General features: G+C 39.5%; 2 protein-coding genes across 2 annotated transcripts; both read right to left on the bottom strand.

Annotated features, from left to right (window-relative positions):
• Positions 1–11094: 11094 nt before the first annotated feature.
• On the bottom strand, positions 11095–12342 carry LOC145953299 (uncharacterized). The gene is made up of 2 exons (XM_083067241.1): positions 12205–12342; positions 11095–11583 (listed from the first exon to the last, which is right to left on the bottom strand). Exons 1-2 carry the CDS (start codon positions 12340–12342, stop codon positions 11095–11097), a joined length of 627 nt encoding a protein of 208 aa, XP_082923367.1.
• Positions 12343–12495: 153 nt separating this feature from the next.
• On the bottom strand, positions 12496–12960 carry LOC109794201 (uncharacterized). Its single transcript, XM_020353671.1, has one exon. It carries the CDS (start codon positions 12958–12960, stop codon positions 12496–12498), a length of 465 nt encoding a protein of 154 aa, XP_020209260.1.
• Positions 12961–18165: the final 5205 nt, after the last annotated feature.

The following is an 18165-nucleotide window of genomic DNA, read 5'->3' as shown; positions in this document are numbered from 1 at the left end:
ACATTTATTGAGCATGTTAAAAATATGGGCATTATTTTTACTAATGATTGTTGAGTATCATGTTTATTTTAGATTAAGTGATTGACATTTTGAGCTCATTAATGATATGTTTCTGAGTACCTGTTTTTTATGGTTTTATGCATATTTGTGTTAGAGTAATGTGAACAGGTGTTATCTTGAATAAAGATATAATTTTGGACCAAGTATGTGCTCCTTATTAATGATCATATTAAGAAGAAGACTTGTTTGTAGTACATGGAAGGGACTACGTCAATTAAACTGATGTACAACCGCCATGACTCAAATTAGTTCATATTTTTAAATATGAAATTATGATGAACCTAGTGTATAAAATGATTTAGTCATTTTAGTGCGCATTATTTTATTTTTATTTATTTATTTATTTGTCTGTTGTGAGAAATGTCACATGAGGTCAAGTGTGAGAATGTAAGATAATTATGTTTCATGTGGGAAATATGTGATATATAAAAGGACTAATAAATAAATAATTAAATAATTAAAGACTAAATCATAAATGAGTTTAATGGAGTAGTTATGAGAATAATTGTTATTTGATGGGAATAAAAATCTTTAGGGGTTATAAATATCCACTAATGTGAGACAAGGTCCACACCCCTAACAAAAAGTATTCTCTCAAACCCTAGCCATCACGAAAGATAGAGAGAGTAGAAAGAAAAGTCAAAGAGAGTGAAATCTTGGTTCTCTTCTCAAGAAGATCAAAGCACTCTAAAGATCAAAGGAGATTTCCATTATAGAGAAAGGTACATACTTTTCTTATTATTATGTGAGTATCATGAATTTCAAAGATCCTTTAATTTTCTATAATTGATGTATTAGAAAATCATAGAACTTACAAGGTAAGCATAATTTCGCTGGGCAAAATTTTTCGCGGTTAGGTGAAATTGGGGTAGAGATCATTTTAAAACCAATTTGGCTAGGACAAATTTCCTTAGCCTAGTGAAATTTGGACAATTCACCTATAGGGTGAAATGGTTGTATCAAATTTCCATGGTTAGACTAAATTTGGACAAATTCACTTGAATGGTATTTCAAGTCAAATAAGTTAGGCCAAATTTTTATGACTAGGCAAAATTGAGGCAAAGGCCATTTTGAAGTCAAATTGGTTAGACCAAATTTTTATGGCTAGGCTAAATTGGAGCAAAGGCATTTTGAAGTCTGGCTGGGCCAAATTAATTTGGTTGAATGATTTTAGGGACTTTCAAGATATTTATGCTTTTATCCATTATATTGATGTTGCAAGTTGAATAATTATTGAGCTATGTTATATTATGTTGTTTATAATCGAAGAATCACGTTGTTATGAAAGTACGGTAGGATTAGGTTGGAGTACATGCTTAGTGGATTGTCATGCTAGAGATGACCTTTATTTTGTTGAGTTGTTATGATATAACATGTGTAGACCCCTAAAATTGTCCGGGTCGGAAATAAGACTCGAAGACTCTCGAAGATCAAAGGAAAGTCACCCGGAAGGACTCCTGGAAGACCCTGGAAGACCCTAGGATGACAATCTGTAGGTTTAGAGGTCTTAGAGTAGCAAAAAAATAAGAAAGTGGAGGGAATGAAGCCCAATACGGCCTCCCAGAAGTTCAATACGGCCGTATTGAAGTTTCTGAACTTCAATACGGCTGCATTGAACTCAATGCGGCTGCACTGAACTTCAATACGGCCGTATTGAGGTTTTTGAACTCAATACGGCTGCACTGAACTTCAATACGGCCGTATTGAGGTTTTTGAACTTCAATACGGCCGTATTGAATTCAATACGGCCGTATTGTAGTTCAAAACTTCAATACGGACCGTATTGACCCTCATAAACCGTATTGAGCCTCTTCCCTATAAATATGACGTCAATGGGACGTCATTCGACACTTTTCCACTGAGTTTTGACTCCCTCCTTGAGTATTCTGGGGTTTTTGAGCAGTGTTCTGCCCTAGAAATCTCTCTGGGAGTCGATCCGACGAAGTTCTGGAATTCCGAGCATTTAGCTTGGAGATTCGAACTTAGTCGAAGGGAAATCCTCCGGATTTCCATAGTCAAAAATTATTTTTAGGAAGGAGTGAGCGGGCTTGTAGAGCGAGGGAACGCCAAAAAGCTTCCCAGTTTTACTTGATATATAAAAAGCACGCTTCAAGAGGTTTCTTTTCTAAAAATCCCTTCTCTTACTGCTTTCTGTGTGCATATTAAACTGTCATCATGTAGATAGTTAATTTATAATTGCTTAGAATAAATAGGGGTAATTTAGTAATTTTGCACTATTATTTTTAGAAATAATCTGTCATAGGGAACCCGAAAGGGGCGTTGTGGGGTGCTAACACCTTCCCCACACGTAACCGACTCCCTTACCCGACTCTGGTTGTAATGGCCGAAGTCGATTTTTGAATCGATTGCCTTAAACTTCTTTTTCCAATGTTTTGAGTAAAACATTGGTGGCGACTCCATGAACCCTTCCTTTTTATGAAAACCGCTAATCCATGGAGGGTCCCGCTTGGGATTAACATGGATTGGTGAGCCTTTTAATAAAATTGCTCGTTTGACGAGGTCTCAGTTTGAGAATAAGTCATTCTAGCAATCCATATTTTTAAACAAATAAAAGAGTCCAACCATCCTTCGCGAATGCCGAAAGCCCGTTTCGGGCCGGTGGCGACAGATGGCGACTCCACTGGGGAAGCCTCGAGAGTCAGTCCCATTTAGTGACAGATTATTTTTAACAAATAATAGTTAAAATTACTTCATTACCCCTTGCTTGTATGATAACATGTTTATCTATTTGGCTTCAATAACTGTTGTATGTTTAAATTCTCGCAATTGTTTGAAATATAAATTGCACACAAACCTTTGCACACAACAGTTCCCTCTATACCCGGGGGCATGAGTGGTAAGCCATAGGGAGTGGATGTTAGTACGGCCGGTTGTCGAATGGGTCTATAGGTGCCCGCAGACCGTTGTCGGAAAACATCACTCAAGGTGATAACCATGAACTCAAGTCCGACAGTGCGTTGGAGCTTTCCATCGACTTACGACAAGAGGAATTGGGTCCCTATAATGGGGGCACCTTGGGGGCCTCAGACCGGTGAGAACAGTTAGAACCACCTTGAATATGCACTTTTCTGCAGGATACCCCTACCTCGTGATTCGCTCGTGACTGTTCGTGGATGAGTGAATTGTTTGTGCATTGATTATGTGAAATTGTTTGAGCATACATTGCATTTCTTTAAACATACAACATTCCTATTCTTTTAAAATAAGAATAAATAGAAATAAGAATCTTCCATTACATGGTGTTAACATCTACCATCATCACATTCATGTAGGTAGTTTCCCTTTTCACCCAAAAAAAATACAAAAAACAAAATACCCAAAAAAAGGAAAAAAGGGTTATTTATCCAAACCAAGCAATATCATGCATCATCTTAGGGACATCCTAAAAACATGATAATGCTTAGTTGAATAAACACAATGCATGCATATTCATCGCCATCATCTCATATCATGCATTCTTATCAAAAATCATGGAGGGATCTAGGTTTGCATTTCATACATCCCTCCTAGTAATTCATTAATAAACATAAATAAAAAGAAAGAAATAATCGATGCGTATGTTCAAGATGGATCGCACGCCATTTGTTATTAAGTGTAAGCCAACAACCGCGCCAAGCGAGCGCACATCAACTCCGTTGTTGGCAATCAAGACGAATAAAGGGGAAGGTCCAACACCATTAAGGATCACTGCTCCAAGACCTTTCCCCTACGAATCAAATAAGGCTGTGCCGTGGATATACGACATCCATTCTTCTGCCTACAGCGATATCTCTAACATCGCTGGACTTGGGGGCATGACTAGGAGTGGCAGGATCTACACTCCCGAAGATCTTCACGACAAAGCTCCCAAGAATAAAGGGAAAGAAAAAGAAGAGAAAACCGAGGAAAAAGAATCCGAGGAGGAGACAGACGAGCTGATAAAATATATCCGACAGAGCGAGTACTCCATCATGGATCAACTTCATAAGACGCCAGCAAAGATTACTCTGTTGTCGTTGATCCTATGCTCCGAACCGCATCGACAAGCTCTGCTGAAAGTCTTGAACGAGGCATACGTGTCGCACAGTATCTCCCAAGACAAATTTGAGGGGATTGTTAGTCACATCACGGCTAATGATCACCTCTCTTTCACCGATGAAGAGATCCCCGCCGAGGGACCAAATCACAACAAGCCCTTGCACATCTCTGTAAAGTGCAAGGAGTATCACATCGCTAAAGTCTTGGTAGATAATGGATCTTCCTTGAATGTGATGCCAAAAAGAACGCTCAAGCAATTGGCAATCAAGGGAGTCCAAATGCGCCCGAGCAACATGATCGTCCGAGCTTTCGACGGATCTAAAAGAGAAGTAGTGGGAGAAATCAATCTTCCAATCCAAATTGGACCCACTATCTTCAACGTCGAATTTCAAGTGATGGACATTACTCCGGCATACAGCTGTCTCCTCGGCCGACCTTGGATTCATGATGCGAAAGCTGTTCCTTCTACGCTCCACCAGAAAGTCAAGTTCATAGTGGGTGACAAACTGGTGACTGTTCAAGCTGAAGATGACATACTCATCAGCAAGCCATCCAACATACCTTATGTGGATGCAATAGAGGAAGCTTTAGAAACCGCCTTCCAAGCATTGGAGATCGCCAATGTTGAAACGTTTCCCCGATAAATGAAGAAGGTAGCCCATGTGCTCACCAAGAACGGATACTTGCCAGGACAAGGATTAGGCAAGGACTCCCAAGGAATCCCGGAGCTACCCATCATCAAGGATAATCCGGGGAAACAAGGGTTAAGATACAACCCTGTTAAAGATCAAAGAACGAAGAGGAATCAAGATCCTTCTCGACGTTCTTTAAGCCAGATCTTCAGGAAGGCCGGTTCACAAGCATCAAGGCCGGTCGTCGTCATCAAGTGCTCTCTTCCTTCCGATAGGGATGTGTAAACCTGATGACTATTAGAGATTACTCCTCGGGGACAGCCCGACCCCCGAGCCTCGATAGGGCACATGTTTCCACTATGATTATAATAAAATCATTCTTCATTATTTCTTATTGCTTCTTTTCTTGTTTGCAATAAAATTCTAAACCACATTATTTAACCCTGTTTAAATGAACATAAGTGAGGTTAAAATCGTCTTAATAATCAATAAACCCGCATCATTTTTATGTGGAAGTGTGTGTGACAACTTGGAGCACCTTTCCTTGGCCTCAATAAGTGCCATCATGGATAAAAGGAAATCCATTCAGGACAAAAATCCTAAAAATAAAAGAAAGCTCGGCAGGAAACCCAAAAAGGGGACTGCGCAAAAATAAGAGCAAAAGACCCGCTAGGAATCCCACAAGAGGGTGACCTAGGCAAAAATTAGGGTTACAAAATAATGAACAAAAACAAAAGCCCGCTAAAAACTCCGCAAATGGGTGTTTTAGGCAAAAGTTAGGGCAATCGAAAAACAGAATAAATCCATGATGGTACCACCAACTGAATTCAACAAAGGGGCTCAAGAAAAGCTATCCAAGTTGTCAAATCACAAATGTTAATAACCAAGACGTGCTTAACTTCATAAGTGTTTAATCAAACAAGCCTAAACACTTAAGCCTACCATTGGCCAAGCCATTCTTACAAAATCCATTTTTCAAAAAATAAATAATCCCCTCTAAAACACAAACTTTCGAAAAAAATATATCCTTTCCTTCTTTTCTCTCTTGTCCCAAACGATTTTTGAATAATCTAGTGGAAACATGGAGATATAGTGGTCAATAGGAGGGTTGACACATCTTCTAAAGGAAAGGAAAATCATTTGGTTGATGACACCAAAATCTCAATATAACATGCATCATTCCTCGGTTACAGAAAGTCGGCAGCGCACAGTCCGTCTGGAGGAATGGCAAAATCCAAGCAAAAAATGCATCGGTTAATTCTTTTGAAAAATGAATCAAATAGAATTAGGTGCATCATACTGCATACATGCATACAGATGATAGGTGTAATGGAAGATCACTTATTCTCTGTTTATTGAAAAAAACAAAAAAATATATACTTCAGAAAAACAATACGCCCGTATCATGTTCAGTAAGCCCGTACCAAAATTAGGGTTATGAACAAATTTTCAATTCAATACGGGCATACTGAAATGAATAACGGCCGTATTGACAATAACAGAAATCCTCCCTCACGTCGATGACAAAATTCCTCCAAGAAGAAGAGGATAGGGGGAGCCATTCATTTTTTCTAAAAAACAACAAAACATTAAATAATAAAACTTGCATTTGTGCATCACGCACATTAATTGCACATTCAAAGACCTCATCATGAGGCAGTCGCATAAAATAGAAAAATAGGAAAAATTGCTTGTGTATGACAGCAGCAAACAAAAAAGGCAAAAACACAGAAAAAGCCAAAATCAAAAGGCAAAAACACAGAAAAAGCCAAAATCAACAAAAAGGCAAAATACAGAAAATCCAACAAATTATACAGAATAACTGAGCCTGGAGAGGCTTGCCAAAATAATACTCTCCAAAAGACATCTCAGCTTGCATTCTTAGGCTGAACAAGAAAAGCAACTCACCGTACAGAATAACTGAGCCTGGAGAGGCTTGCCGAAATAATACTCATACAGAATAACTAAGCCTGGAGAGGCTCGCCGAAATAATACTCTCAGAATAATTGAGCCTGGAGAGGCTTGCCGAAATAATACTCCCACAGAATAATTGAGCCTGGAGAGGCTTGCCGAAATAATACTCCCACAGAATAATTGAGCCTGGAGAGGCTTGCCGAAATAATACTCCCACAGAATAATTGAGCCTGGAGAGGCTTGCCGAAATAATACTCCCACAGAATAATTGAGCCTGGAGAGGCTCGCCGAAATAATACTCTCACAGAATAACTGAGCCTGGAGAGGCTTGCTGAAATAATACTCCCCAACTGTACAGAATAAATGAGCCTGGAGAGGCTCGCAGAAATAATACTCCCCAGAGAAACCTCAACTTAAGCTCATGGAACAAATACCCAGCAAGAGCTATCAAAGCAAGATCGTCAAAATCCCCAATGGAAGCGCGATCATCCAAGCAAAATATTCAGTCAAAGGACTTGAAACTTCCTCAGTGGAAGATAGCTCTCTGACTCAAGCGCTGAGTGAGGCTAAGCCTGCAGAGGCTTCCTAAATAATACTCTGGGATACATAAGATCCCCAAATCCCCAGTCGCCTACTCAAGAGGCATCCCTACAAAAGGAGAAAAATAAAAAAGATCAATAATCATTCCCCAAGTGGAATCCGGCTCTTAGCCAATCATTGAACATCAAGATGATCTGCCTAACAGAAGAGGCTAATCACAATCAATGACAAAATCCCCCAGCGGATAACAGCCTACACAGAGGCGACAAAACCAGAAAAACAAAAAGAGTCACCCGAATAAGGATAATCGGGATACTCCACAACGTCGAAAGGACGACAGCCAATCATAAGGCATCGCTCACATCAGAAAGAGCATCTTCGTGTCTACACCCCAAGGAAACAGAAATTCCTCAATGGGCACCAACTATGCAAAGGAAAGTTGGGACACAAGAACCTATGAGTAACTGCACATCCCCTAGACGGATCCCTGCGTTATCCAGCCCTCAGCGGCACTAAAATCAAAAAAAACAAATCGTCAAAGCAGCATCGTGGACTGTGGAGACAAAACCATCACAGATCCCTGGAGAGGGCAAACTCACATTGCCAACGTCGTCAAGAACACGGAGGCAGACCCTGGGGAGGGCAAACCGCAGACCCTGGAGAGGGCAAACTCAACTGCCTAGGTTGTCAGAAACACCAAAGCAGAGCCTGGAGAGGCGGTACTCACGCTACCAAAGTGTTCAGAAGCACGGAGGTATGCAGCTTCCAGCTCGGGCGGCGAGCGAAGCAAAGCCTGGAGAGGCGGTACTCACAACTTCCAGCTCGGGCGTCGAGTGAAGTTGAGCCTGGAGAGGCGGTACTCACAACTTCCAGCTCGGGCGTCGAGTGAAGTTGAGCCTGGAGAGGCGGTACTCACAGCTTCCAGCTTGGGCGGCAAGCAAAGCTAACCCTGGAGAGGGCAAACTCAACTGCCTAGGATGTCAGAAGCACCGAAGCAGAGCCTGGAGAGGCGGTACTCACAGCTTCCAGCTTGGGCGGCAAGCGAAGCTAACCCTGGAGAGGGCAAACTCAACTGCCTAGGATGTCAGAAGCACCGAAGCAGAGCCTGGAGAGGCGGTACTCACAGCTTCCAGCTTGGGCGGCAAGCGAAGCTAAGCCTGGAGAGGCGGTACTCACAACTTTCAGCTCGGGCTTCGAGTGAAGTTGAGCCTGGAGAGGCGGTACTCACGCTACCAGAGTGTTCAGAAGCACGAAGGTATGCAGCTTCCGGCTCGGGCGACGAGCGAAGCAAAACCTGGAGAGGCTACTCAGCAATTTTCCACCGGAAGACACTACAAGTCGGAAGGATGGCCTTATTCCCCGGACAATTGGGTCAACTCCTTTACTTATCAACCGGTACACTAAAAGGCCGTTTGACTAAGTAAAGGGGGGGCAGCTGTAGACCCCTAAAATTGTCCGGGTCGGAAATAAGACTCGAAGACTCTCGAAGATCAAAGGAAAGTCACCCGGAAGGACTCCTGGAAGACCCTGGAAGACCCTAGGATGACAATCTGTAGGTTTAGAGGTCTTAGAGTAGCAAAAAAATAAGAAAGTGGAGGGAATGAAGCCCAATACGGCCTCCCAGAAGTTCAATACGGCCGTATTGAAGTTTCTGAACTTCAATACGGCTGCATTGAACTCAATGCGGCTGCACTGAACTTCAATACGGCCGTATTGAGGTTTTTGAACTCAATACGGCTGCACTGAACTTCAATACGGCCGTATTGAGATTTTTGAACTTCAATACGGCCGTATTGAATTCAATACGGCCGTATTGTAGTTCAAAACTTCAATACGGACCGTATTGACCCTCACAAACCGTATTGAGCCTCTTCCCTATAAATATGACGTCAATGGGACGTCATTCGACACTTTTCCACTGAGTTTTGACTCCCTCCTTGAGTATTCTGGGGTTTTTGAGCAGTGTTCTGCCCTAGAAATCTCTCTGGGAGTCGATCCGACGAAGTTCTGGAATTCCGAGCATTTAGCTTGGAGATTCGAACTTAGTCGAAGGGAAATCCTCCGGATTTCCATAGTCAAAAATTATTTTTAGGAAGGAGTGAGCGGGCTTGTAGAGCGAGGGAACGCCAAAAAGCTTCCCAGTTTTACTTGATATATAAAAAGCACGCTTCAAGAGGTTTCTTTTCTAAAAATCCCTTCTCTTACTGCTTTCTGTGTGCATATTAAACTGTCATCATGTAGATAGTTAATTTATAATTGCTTAGAATAAATAGGGGTAATTTAGTAATTTTGCACTATTATTTTTAGAAATAATCTGTCATAGGGAACCCGAAAGGGGCGTTGTGGGGTGCTAACACCTTCCCCACACGTAACCGACTCCCTTACCCGACTCTGGTTGTAATGGCCGAAGTCGATTTTTGAATCGATTGCCTTAAACTTCTTTTTCCAATGTTTTGAGTAAAACATTGGTGGCGACTCCATGAACCCTTCCTTTTTATGAAAACCGCTAATCCATGGAGGGTCCCGCTTGGGATTAACATGGATTGGTGAGCCTTTTAATAAAATTGCTCGTTTGACAAGGTCTCAGTTTGAGAATAAGTCATTCTAGCAATCCATATTTTTAAACAAATAAAAGAGTCCAACCATCCTTCGCGAATGCCGAAAGCCCGTTTCGGGCCGGTGGCGACAACATGTATTTAGAGATGCTTGACTGACGCTAGCTAGGACTTTTGTGTTTTGAGTATTCTATACTAGATGTATATTGTATATATGTACATGGTTTAATTATAACCCCATATGAGGATTTATGTTTTTAAGTCAAAATTGGCAGGTGTAACACCCCTCAAATTTGACGTCTTAGTGGCTTCACCCACATGATACTTCACTGGTTAAAACCTTCCATGGATATCCCTTTCAAAGATGCTTAATCGTCTCTAAGATCAACGATTGACCCCATAAGACCTTTCAGCCTTTTTTGTTCCCATTTGCACATTTTTTGGAAAACTTTTCAAATAGTCACTTATCCTTAAATTATTCTAAGCCAAGTACGCTTCATGTATAAAATAATTTTATGATTATCCATTGATTTGAATTAATGAAACAAAGTATCAAATAGTTTTTAAATTTTTTAAAACTTTGCAAATTTGATTTATGCATTTAAAATTTTAATTTCAATGATTAGATTTTTTAAATTTAATGTAGAACATAAGTTATTGAATGAAGTAAGTCTAGATAGACTTATTCCTAGAGTAAATGGATCCCTCCTCATATATATATATATATATATTACAATAAAAAAATAATGATGAATGTAAGAATTATATATATATATATATATATATATATATATATATATATATATATTATTCAAATATTTATTATATTTAACTAAAATATTTGAATATATAAATTATTTAAAAATTATATAAATCGGTAATTTAAAAAGGCTAAATTATATTTAGTCTTTAATCTTATTTTGTTTTAGATTTTCTTAGTTTTTTATTTTTTAAAATATTTATTTTAGTTATTTATTTCCTAAATTTGAATCAATTTGATCTTTTTGAAATAGTTATTATTTTCAATTATGACACATATTTTAAATCCCTTTTTTATTAATTCAAGATCTAAAACTTATCTCATTAAATTCATTTATATAAATGATTGAATGCAATTAAAATTCAAATAAAAGAGTTTCATAAACATGGTAAAAATTATATAAACATACAAAAACTAATTGAAAATTTCAAAAAGTCTTTTATATTATTTTCTAATTACTCATGTGATATATTTTTCACTATGATTATAGCTCTTTTTGTTAGTAAATTTTATTATTACATGTAATTTCATAGAATTTATTATTCAACCTCAAAGGATTTTTTTTTGTAATCATTAGGGCTTAAAGCCCAAGAACTTAATCATTAATAAGAGAACTTGCAAAAAAGTTTGCTAATAAGGAGGAAAGAATAAACGTTGGAGGAACATCATAAACAGTAAGTTCCTCTTCTAATTCTAAACTAAATTTAACAAATAAATGAGCCACTATATTGGCTTCTTTAAAGATGTGATTAGAAGAAACAGTTTGAGAATTGGAGCATCCTTCATTAATGAATTTAATTATTGTGAAGGAATTAGATTGCACCAAAAAGTAAGTTCGTAGCCTGCAATCCCTAATATATTTGAGACCATGTAAGATAGCCCAGAGCTCTTCATGGATGATAGAATACTGTCCAAGTTTAATAAAAAAAGCCTTGATAAGATTTCTTGAAGAATCTCCAATAACACCACCACAAGAGGCCTCCCCGCTCCTATTCACCACACCATCACAATTAATTTTAAAATAGTCGTGTGGTGGTTGCAACCATTTAATCGTTGATTGTGGTGCCTGAAGAACATGTTCAATCTAGAGAAGCCATCACCAACAATAATGGTTCAAAGTCGATTGTGAATCTCTACAACCAGCTGATTTGTTGATATCATTTCATTCTGAAAGATTAGACGATTGCGTCTATGCCAAAGTGAGTCCAGAGTGATTGCAAACCATACATTCCAATTGAAGGACATATCTCTATTACCCGAGAGATTTTGGAGCAACCAAGTTTGCAAATCAGCTTGGGAAGCCCACATTGTAGTAGAAGCAACAGTAATTCTAGACCACACCGCTTGGGAAAAAGAGCAACAACGAAACACATGAAGCGTGTCTTCCACCTCATGCATGCACACAAAACACTTATTATCAAAAGATAACCTCCTTCGGACACGTGCACTATTAGTCAACAAACTATCATGAGTTGAATTACCTTGAATAAAGGGTTCGAGTGTCGATTATGAACTTGATAAGTAAGGTCATATGCTAATTTAATAGTAAATATCCCGTCATTTGTTAAGCTCCAAGTGACCATATCCTCCCCTGCTACAACTGTGGAGGGGCTTGATTGATCACCGTAGTTCAGATATCTTGGGGAAGAAAAGCTTGTAAGTGCTCCACGTCCCAAGTACCTACACTACTAACATAATCACTTACAACTTTAGATAATTCCATAGACGGGATAAAGGTGGTTGCTAAAGAAATAATATCTGTCAAGTGAGGCAGCCACAAATCAAACAAGAAACGAATTGAATGACCATTCCTTAGTTTCCATCTAATATTTGCTCTCACCATGTCCCAAACTTGACATACTCCTCGCCAAAGGTTAGACATCAATGATCTCTTCATTATGATCGGGACTCTATCCAAATGTGTGACTATTCCAATTAAGCAAGGCTTTTTCATATGATCAACTCTATGGTTCCAATTTTCTTCAACATGTTACTCTCATTGCATAAGACCTTGAAAGGCTTCATGGGTCAGCCACGCGGCTTCAAATCCAAATGGTCTCTTTCTTCTTCTCAGATTCTCATCTAAGCCAAAATGAAGTAAAATGGGGGAGTGGTCTGATTTGAAAGGATTGAGATGAATGAGAGATGCATCAGGGAAGCTAATATGCCAATCATAAGAGACTAAGGATCGATCAAGATGTTCATATAAAAGACCTCTATGCCAATTGAAGGGAGCACCCTGATAGCCAATATCTATAAGGCTACAATGGTTAGCAAACTTCCGAAAAGCATTGTCACCCCGAATTGAGGAACTAGGCGAGCTACCCTGACGCTCATATGAATGCAGAACAACATTAAAATCTCCCATCAGGTTCCATGGGCCATCCACTTGAGTAGCAATCATACAGAGATCCCTCCAAAGTTGTACACGTCCCTGGATGTGGGGACTAGCATAGACCATGGTACAGTACCATGAATTGCTTCCATTGAGAATTTTAAAATGGATATATTTTGAAGAATGACTCAAAACTTCCAATAACCATTGGTTTTTGTCCCATAAGCACTAAACCGCACCTGCTTGACCTTGAGCATGGACCAAGAAAGATAGTCAAGGGAAATCCCACAAACAACACACGTTGCATTATCATTGCTAATGTGTGTTTCTAACAGACAGAGAAGGCCTACCTTATACTCTTTAATAATATTGTTCATCAAGGTAGTAAAGCCTTTACTACTCGTCCCCCACAATTCCAACATAAAAAAATTCGTTGGAAAATATTAGAGGGTTGAGACTTAGAAATCTCTGTATTGTCATGTTGCACCACCACAACCATTTCATAGTCACCATTAGGAGAAGTAACATGGCTATCTTGAAAGGAATTAAAATGGTCCCAAAAGGCATTAGTTAGAGTTAAAGTTTCTGAATCTGGAGTCTCTACATGAGTTGTTAGGCGTTCCAGAAGATGTAAATGACATCCAAAGGCTTGAAAGTCATGTAGCCCATCAAGAACTCTTCTTGAATTATCCAGCTCACGAGAGCTTGCTATTACAACCTCCCTTGGTAGAGAAGAAGTCGACTTGACAAGCCACTAGATGAGCCTAACTTTTGAATTTGGGCTTTTGATGGGCTTGTTTTTTGACCTCCTTTTTTCTTGGGCAAGGAAATACCAGATGTCATATCTTTCCCATGTGTCGATTGTAGACACTCAATTTCATCCAGGGGCAAACAAACAACAAGATAGGACATCAGAGGGCCTAAAAACCTAAATTAACTATTTTAGTGGCTCGGAACGGGCCGTTCCAAAATCGAAACAGGCCGTTCCCAAGTCTGGAACGGGTCGTTCTCGGATCAGAACGGGTCATTCTAAACCAATCAAAGGGCCTAAAATTTGTACCCCGGAACGGGCCGTTCTCACTTCAGAACGGGCCATTCTGGTTCCCTAGAATGGGCCGTTCTGATTTTAGAACGGGCCGTTCTAGGGTACGAAAATGCTACATAACGTTCGGATTCGAAACGGGCCGTTCCGAGTCCAAAACGGGTCGTTCCGGCCCACGTCTGATGCCTATAAATAAGAAATCTTGGGCACAGTTCAAGGGACCCCAAAAATTTCGTCCAGCACTCCTTAGAGCTCGAAATTTCTCTCTTTTTCTCTCTCTCTCTCCTATTGTATTTCTTGAATATTGTGAGGCAATTGTAATGCGAAAGGTTGCCACAAAGCACCTAAAATCTCAGGTTGCCACAAAGCACCTAAAATCTCCTTATTTTGAAGATCCAATAGAGCTCATTCAAGAGGTATTTCAGTTAATTTCTTTCTCTTTGTTTTTATTTCTTATCTATAATAATTATTGTTATAATAAAAATAATCATGTAGACATTTTAGAGTTAACTGTATTATTTAAATTTCAAGTATGTAAATAATTATTAATAAAGGGGATCTAATATTTAATTTATTTTTTCTTATCACGTTAACTTCATCATAGGGTACCGATTGAAGACGTTGTAGGGGTGCTTAATACCTTCCCTACACGTAACCGACCCCCGAACCCAATTCTGGTTATCAAGGTCATTATTGGATCTTTAAAAACCTTTTCTTTTTTCAATGTTTTGAGTAAAATATTGGTGGCGACTCCATGAACCTATTTTCAAAACCATTGATTAAGGATTAGTCTGGCGTCCGGGCATTCCTTAATTGATGAGATTTTCAAAAGGATGTCTAAACCATAGGTCGCAAGATCGGAAATTTTCGGGTTGCGATAGATGGCGACTCCACTGGGGACGTTTTAAGAGGGTCAGACCGATTTAATTGATGAAGTTAATAAAATAAAAATAATAATTTAAATATTTTTCCCCTTTACTTTATTTGCTTTATTTGTTTGGCTTTAATATCTATTTGCTTGTTTAAATTATGCACTTTTTGAGATAAAAATTGTACACAATCCTTTGCACATAACAGTTCCCCCTACACCTGGGGGCATGAGGGTAATAAACATAGGGAGTGATTGACGTACAACCGGCCCAAATTTGGCCTTGGAGCCTGCGAGCCTTGTCGGAAATCACACTCTAGGTGATAACCGGTTACTCTAGCCCGAAATACTGCGACAGACCTTAGAGTTTGCCAGGTGACGGCGACAGAGATACTGGGTTCCTATAATTGGGGCACCTTGGGGGCCTTAAGACCAGTGAGATTAGAACTGTCCTATACAATGCACTTTTCTTGCAGGGACCACAGACCAAGGATTTAAATGTGACTATTCGCAGGTGTACATTTGTTTGAGCATATGTGTGTTGCATTTGTGGTGTTCTCTTTTTGTTCATTTCAAATGGATAAGAATTATAAACGAATAGATATTAATAAAAAATATGATAAAAATTTAACTCCCTTCGATATACCTAAACCTCAAAGCATCATATAGGATAGTTTATTCATAAAAAATAACAAATAAAAATATAGCAAAAGAAATCATGCATCATAACCCTTAGCCAAAAACATGATAAAATTTAGACAGAAAATAAATATATCATGCATCTCCTAGGATAGTACATTAGCATACAATTATTAGAAATGGAAGGCACATATAATAATATGCAAAGAATGTTCTCTAAACAAAAATCAATGAGAATGATATCCGTTGAATTCTCATATGTCTTTGCAACCTATTTTACGTTTCATATAGATAACACGCCTTCCTTGTTGTCGCCACCGGCCCAAACGGGCCTCGGCGGTCGCGAAGACGGTCGAGCTCGCTTTTATTTTAGTTTTGAAAATGTATTGGATTATTAGAAAGACTTGTTCTCAAACTGAGACCTTGTCGATCTTATCCAATTTATTTATTAAATGTCTCACCAATCCATATTAATCCCAAGCGGGACCCTCTATGGATTAGTGGTTTTCGCAAAAGGAGGGTTCGTGGAGTCGCCACCAATGTTTTACTCAAAACATTGGAAAAAGGGATAAGGCAATTGAATTTATAAATCAACTTTGGCCATTACAACCAGAGTTGGGTAAGGGAGTCGGTTACGCGTGGGGAAGGTGTTAGCACCCCACAGCGCCCCTTTCGGGTTCCCTATGACAGATTATTTCTAAAATAATAGCGTAAAATTACTAAATTACCCCTATTTATTATAAGCGATTATAAATTAACTATCTACATGATGACAGTTTAAATATGCACACAGAAAGCAGTAAAAGGAAGGATTTAAGAAGAAACCTCTTGAAGCGTGCTTTTATATACTGAGTAAGACTGGGAAGCTTTTTGGCGTTCCCTCGCTCTACAAGCTCGCTCGCTCCTTCCTAAAAACTTTTGACTATGGAAATCCGGAGGATTTCCCTTCGACTAGGTTCGAATCTCCAAGCTAAGTGCTCGGAATTCCGGAACTTCGTCGGATCGACTCCCAGAGAGATTTCTAGGGCAGAACACTGCTCAAAAACCCCAGAATACTCAAGGAGGGAGTCAAAACTGAGTGAAAAAGTGTGGAATGACGTCCAATTGACGTCATATTTATAGGGAATAGGCGCAATACGGCCTACAGAAGCAATACGGCCGTATTGAAATTTTTGAACTTCAATACGGTCGTATTGAGTTCAATACGGCCGTATTGAAATTCAGAAATTTCAATGCGCCCGTATTGAGTTCACTGCGGCTGTATTGAAGCTTCAATACGGCCGTATTGATTTCAGTACGGCCGTATTGAAGTTTCAGAAACTTCAATACGCCGTATTGAGTTCACTGCGGCCGTATTGAAGCTTCAATACGGCCGTATTAAGTTCAGTACGGCCGTATTGGGCTTCATTCCCTCCACTTCCTTATTTTTGAGCTATTCTAAGACCTCTAGACCTACAGAGAACCCTCCTAGGGCCTTCCAGGAGTCCTTCTGGCTGATCTTCCTTCAGTCTTCGAGAGTCTTCAAGCTTTATTTCCGACCCGGACAATTTTAGGGGTCTACACTTGTAAATAATAAATAAGAATAAAAAGGGAAATCTAATTTGTGCGTGTTAGCCGGATAATGAAAATTACTGTAATCAAATGCGAACCTGACACATCAAATCGGGGAATACTTATCAGTAATTGGGGGCATCACACGCCCAAATCGACGATTCAAACAGCGAGACTTTCCCATGACGAAATGACAATTGTCGGGATAGGAGGAATGATCAAGAATGGACGAATCCTTGCTTCTAGGGAATTACAAGACAAAATCCAATTGAAGAATAAGGACATTGCGCGATAAAAACCCGCTAGAATGAAAACCCGTAAAGGGCGTCCTAGGCAAAAATTAGGGTAAAAAATAAAAGAATCAAAATCCCGATAGGATACGTCCTATGCAAAAGTTAGGGATATATAAAAATGTCTATCTGAGTTGAAATCGAAAGGTGTCTCGAGTATTCCCTTCGAAAGCAAGAATTCATAAAGATTTCACTCTTAGTTCGAAACACTAACGTCCAAGCAAGTGGAACAATTTTTTTGAAATTATCAAATCATCCATGACTTTCTAGGGGGCAACCTTCGTTATCTCTCTGTGTATGAATCACGAACTCGGGGCATGCCCGGACCTTCGAGCTTTGTTAAAAGGGCACGTGTAAATTGAAAGTACTGTTTTAAATGCCATAACACTCTTTCGTTTCTCTTCTCCCTCTAAATATCTACTCTAGGCCTCATCCATCAACCCTTAACAAACAAAATGTATTTGCAACAAAGATGTTACTCAATAATAGCATGGAAAGGATAACAAAGGAACTGTTCTTACCGAAAATCTACTGTAGAGATGATCCTCCGAGTAAGATTGGTTAGCCTCCTTCGCTGGTACGCTTGATGTTCCAAGATGAGGGTGGTACCTGCAGAAGAGACTCCGATGCCAAAATTAGGGTTTGTATGAGTATGAGTCTCATATAAGTAATGCACGTACCTTAGTGTGAGTTAGGGTTGCGTTGGGCCTTGGGCCTAAGATAAGATATGATGTGATTAGATAACGGATCTCATCTGGAGCGAGATCCCCTGAGATCGGCTATGATCTATTTAAGTGCCAAGCTGACGTCGTGCAATGTGTATCCGAGGTCATTCTCCGCTGCAATGTCGAGCTCGAGCTCGGCGTGGCGGTACGAATAGTACATTAGCCCCCCGAGCTCCGAAGACCGTAGGTCGAGGAGTTTAAGACCGAGCTCGTTAG

Source organism: Cajanus cajan, chromosome 11, assembly GCF_000230855.2.
Source record: "Cajanus cajan strain Asha chromosome 11, NIPB_CcT2T_4, whole genome shotgun sequence".
Lineage (NCBI taxonomy): Eukaryota > Viridiplantae > Streptophyta > Magnoliopsida > Fabales > Fabaceae > Cajanus > Cajanus cajan.
The sequence above is the reverse complement of the archived record's forward strand: the minus strand, read 5'-3'. Positions and strand labels throughout refer to the sequence as shown.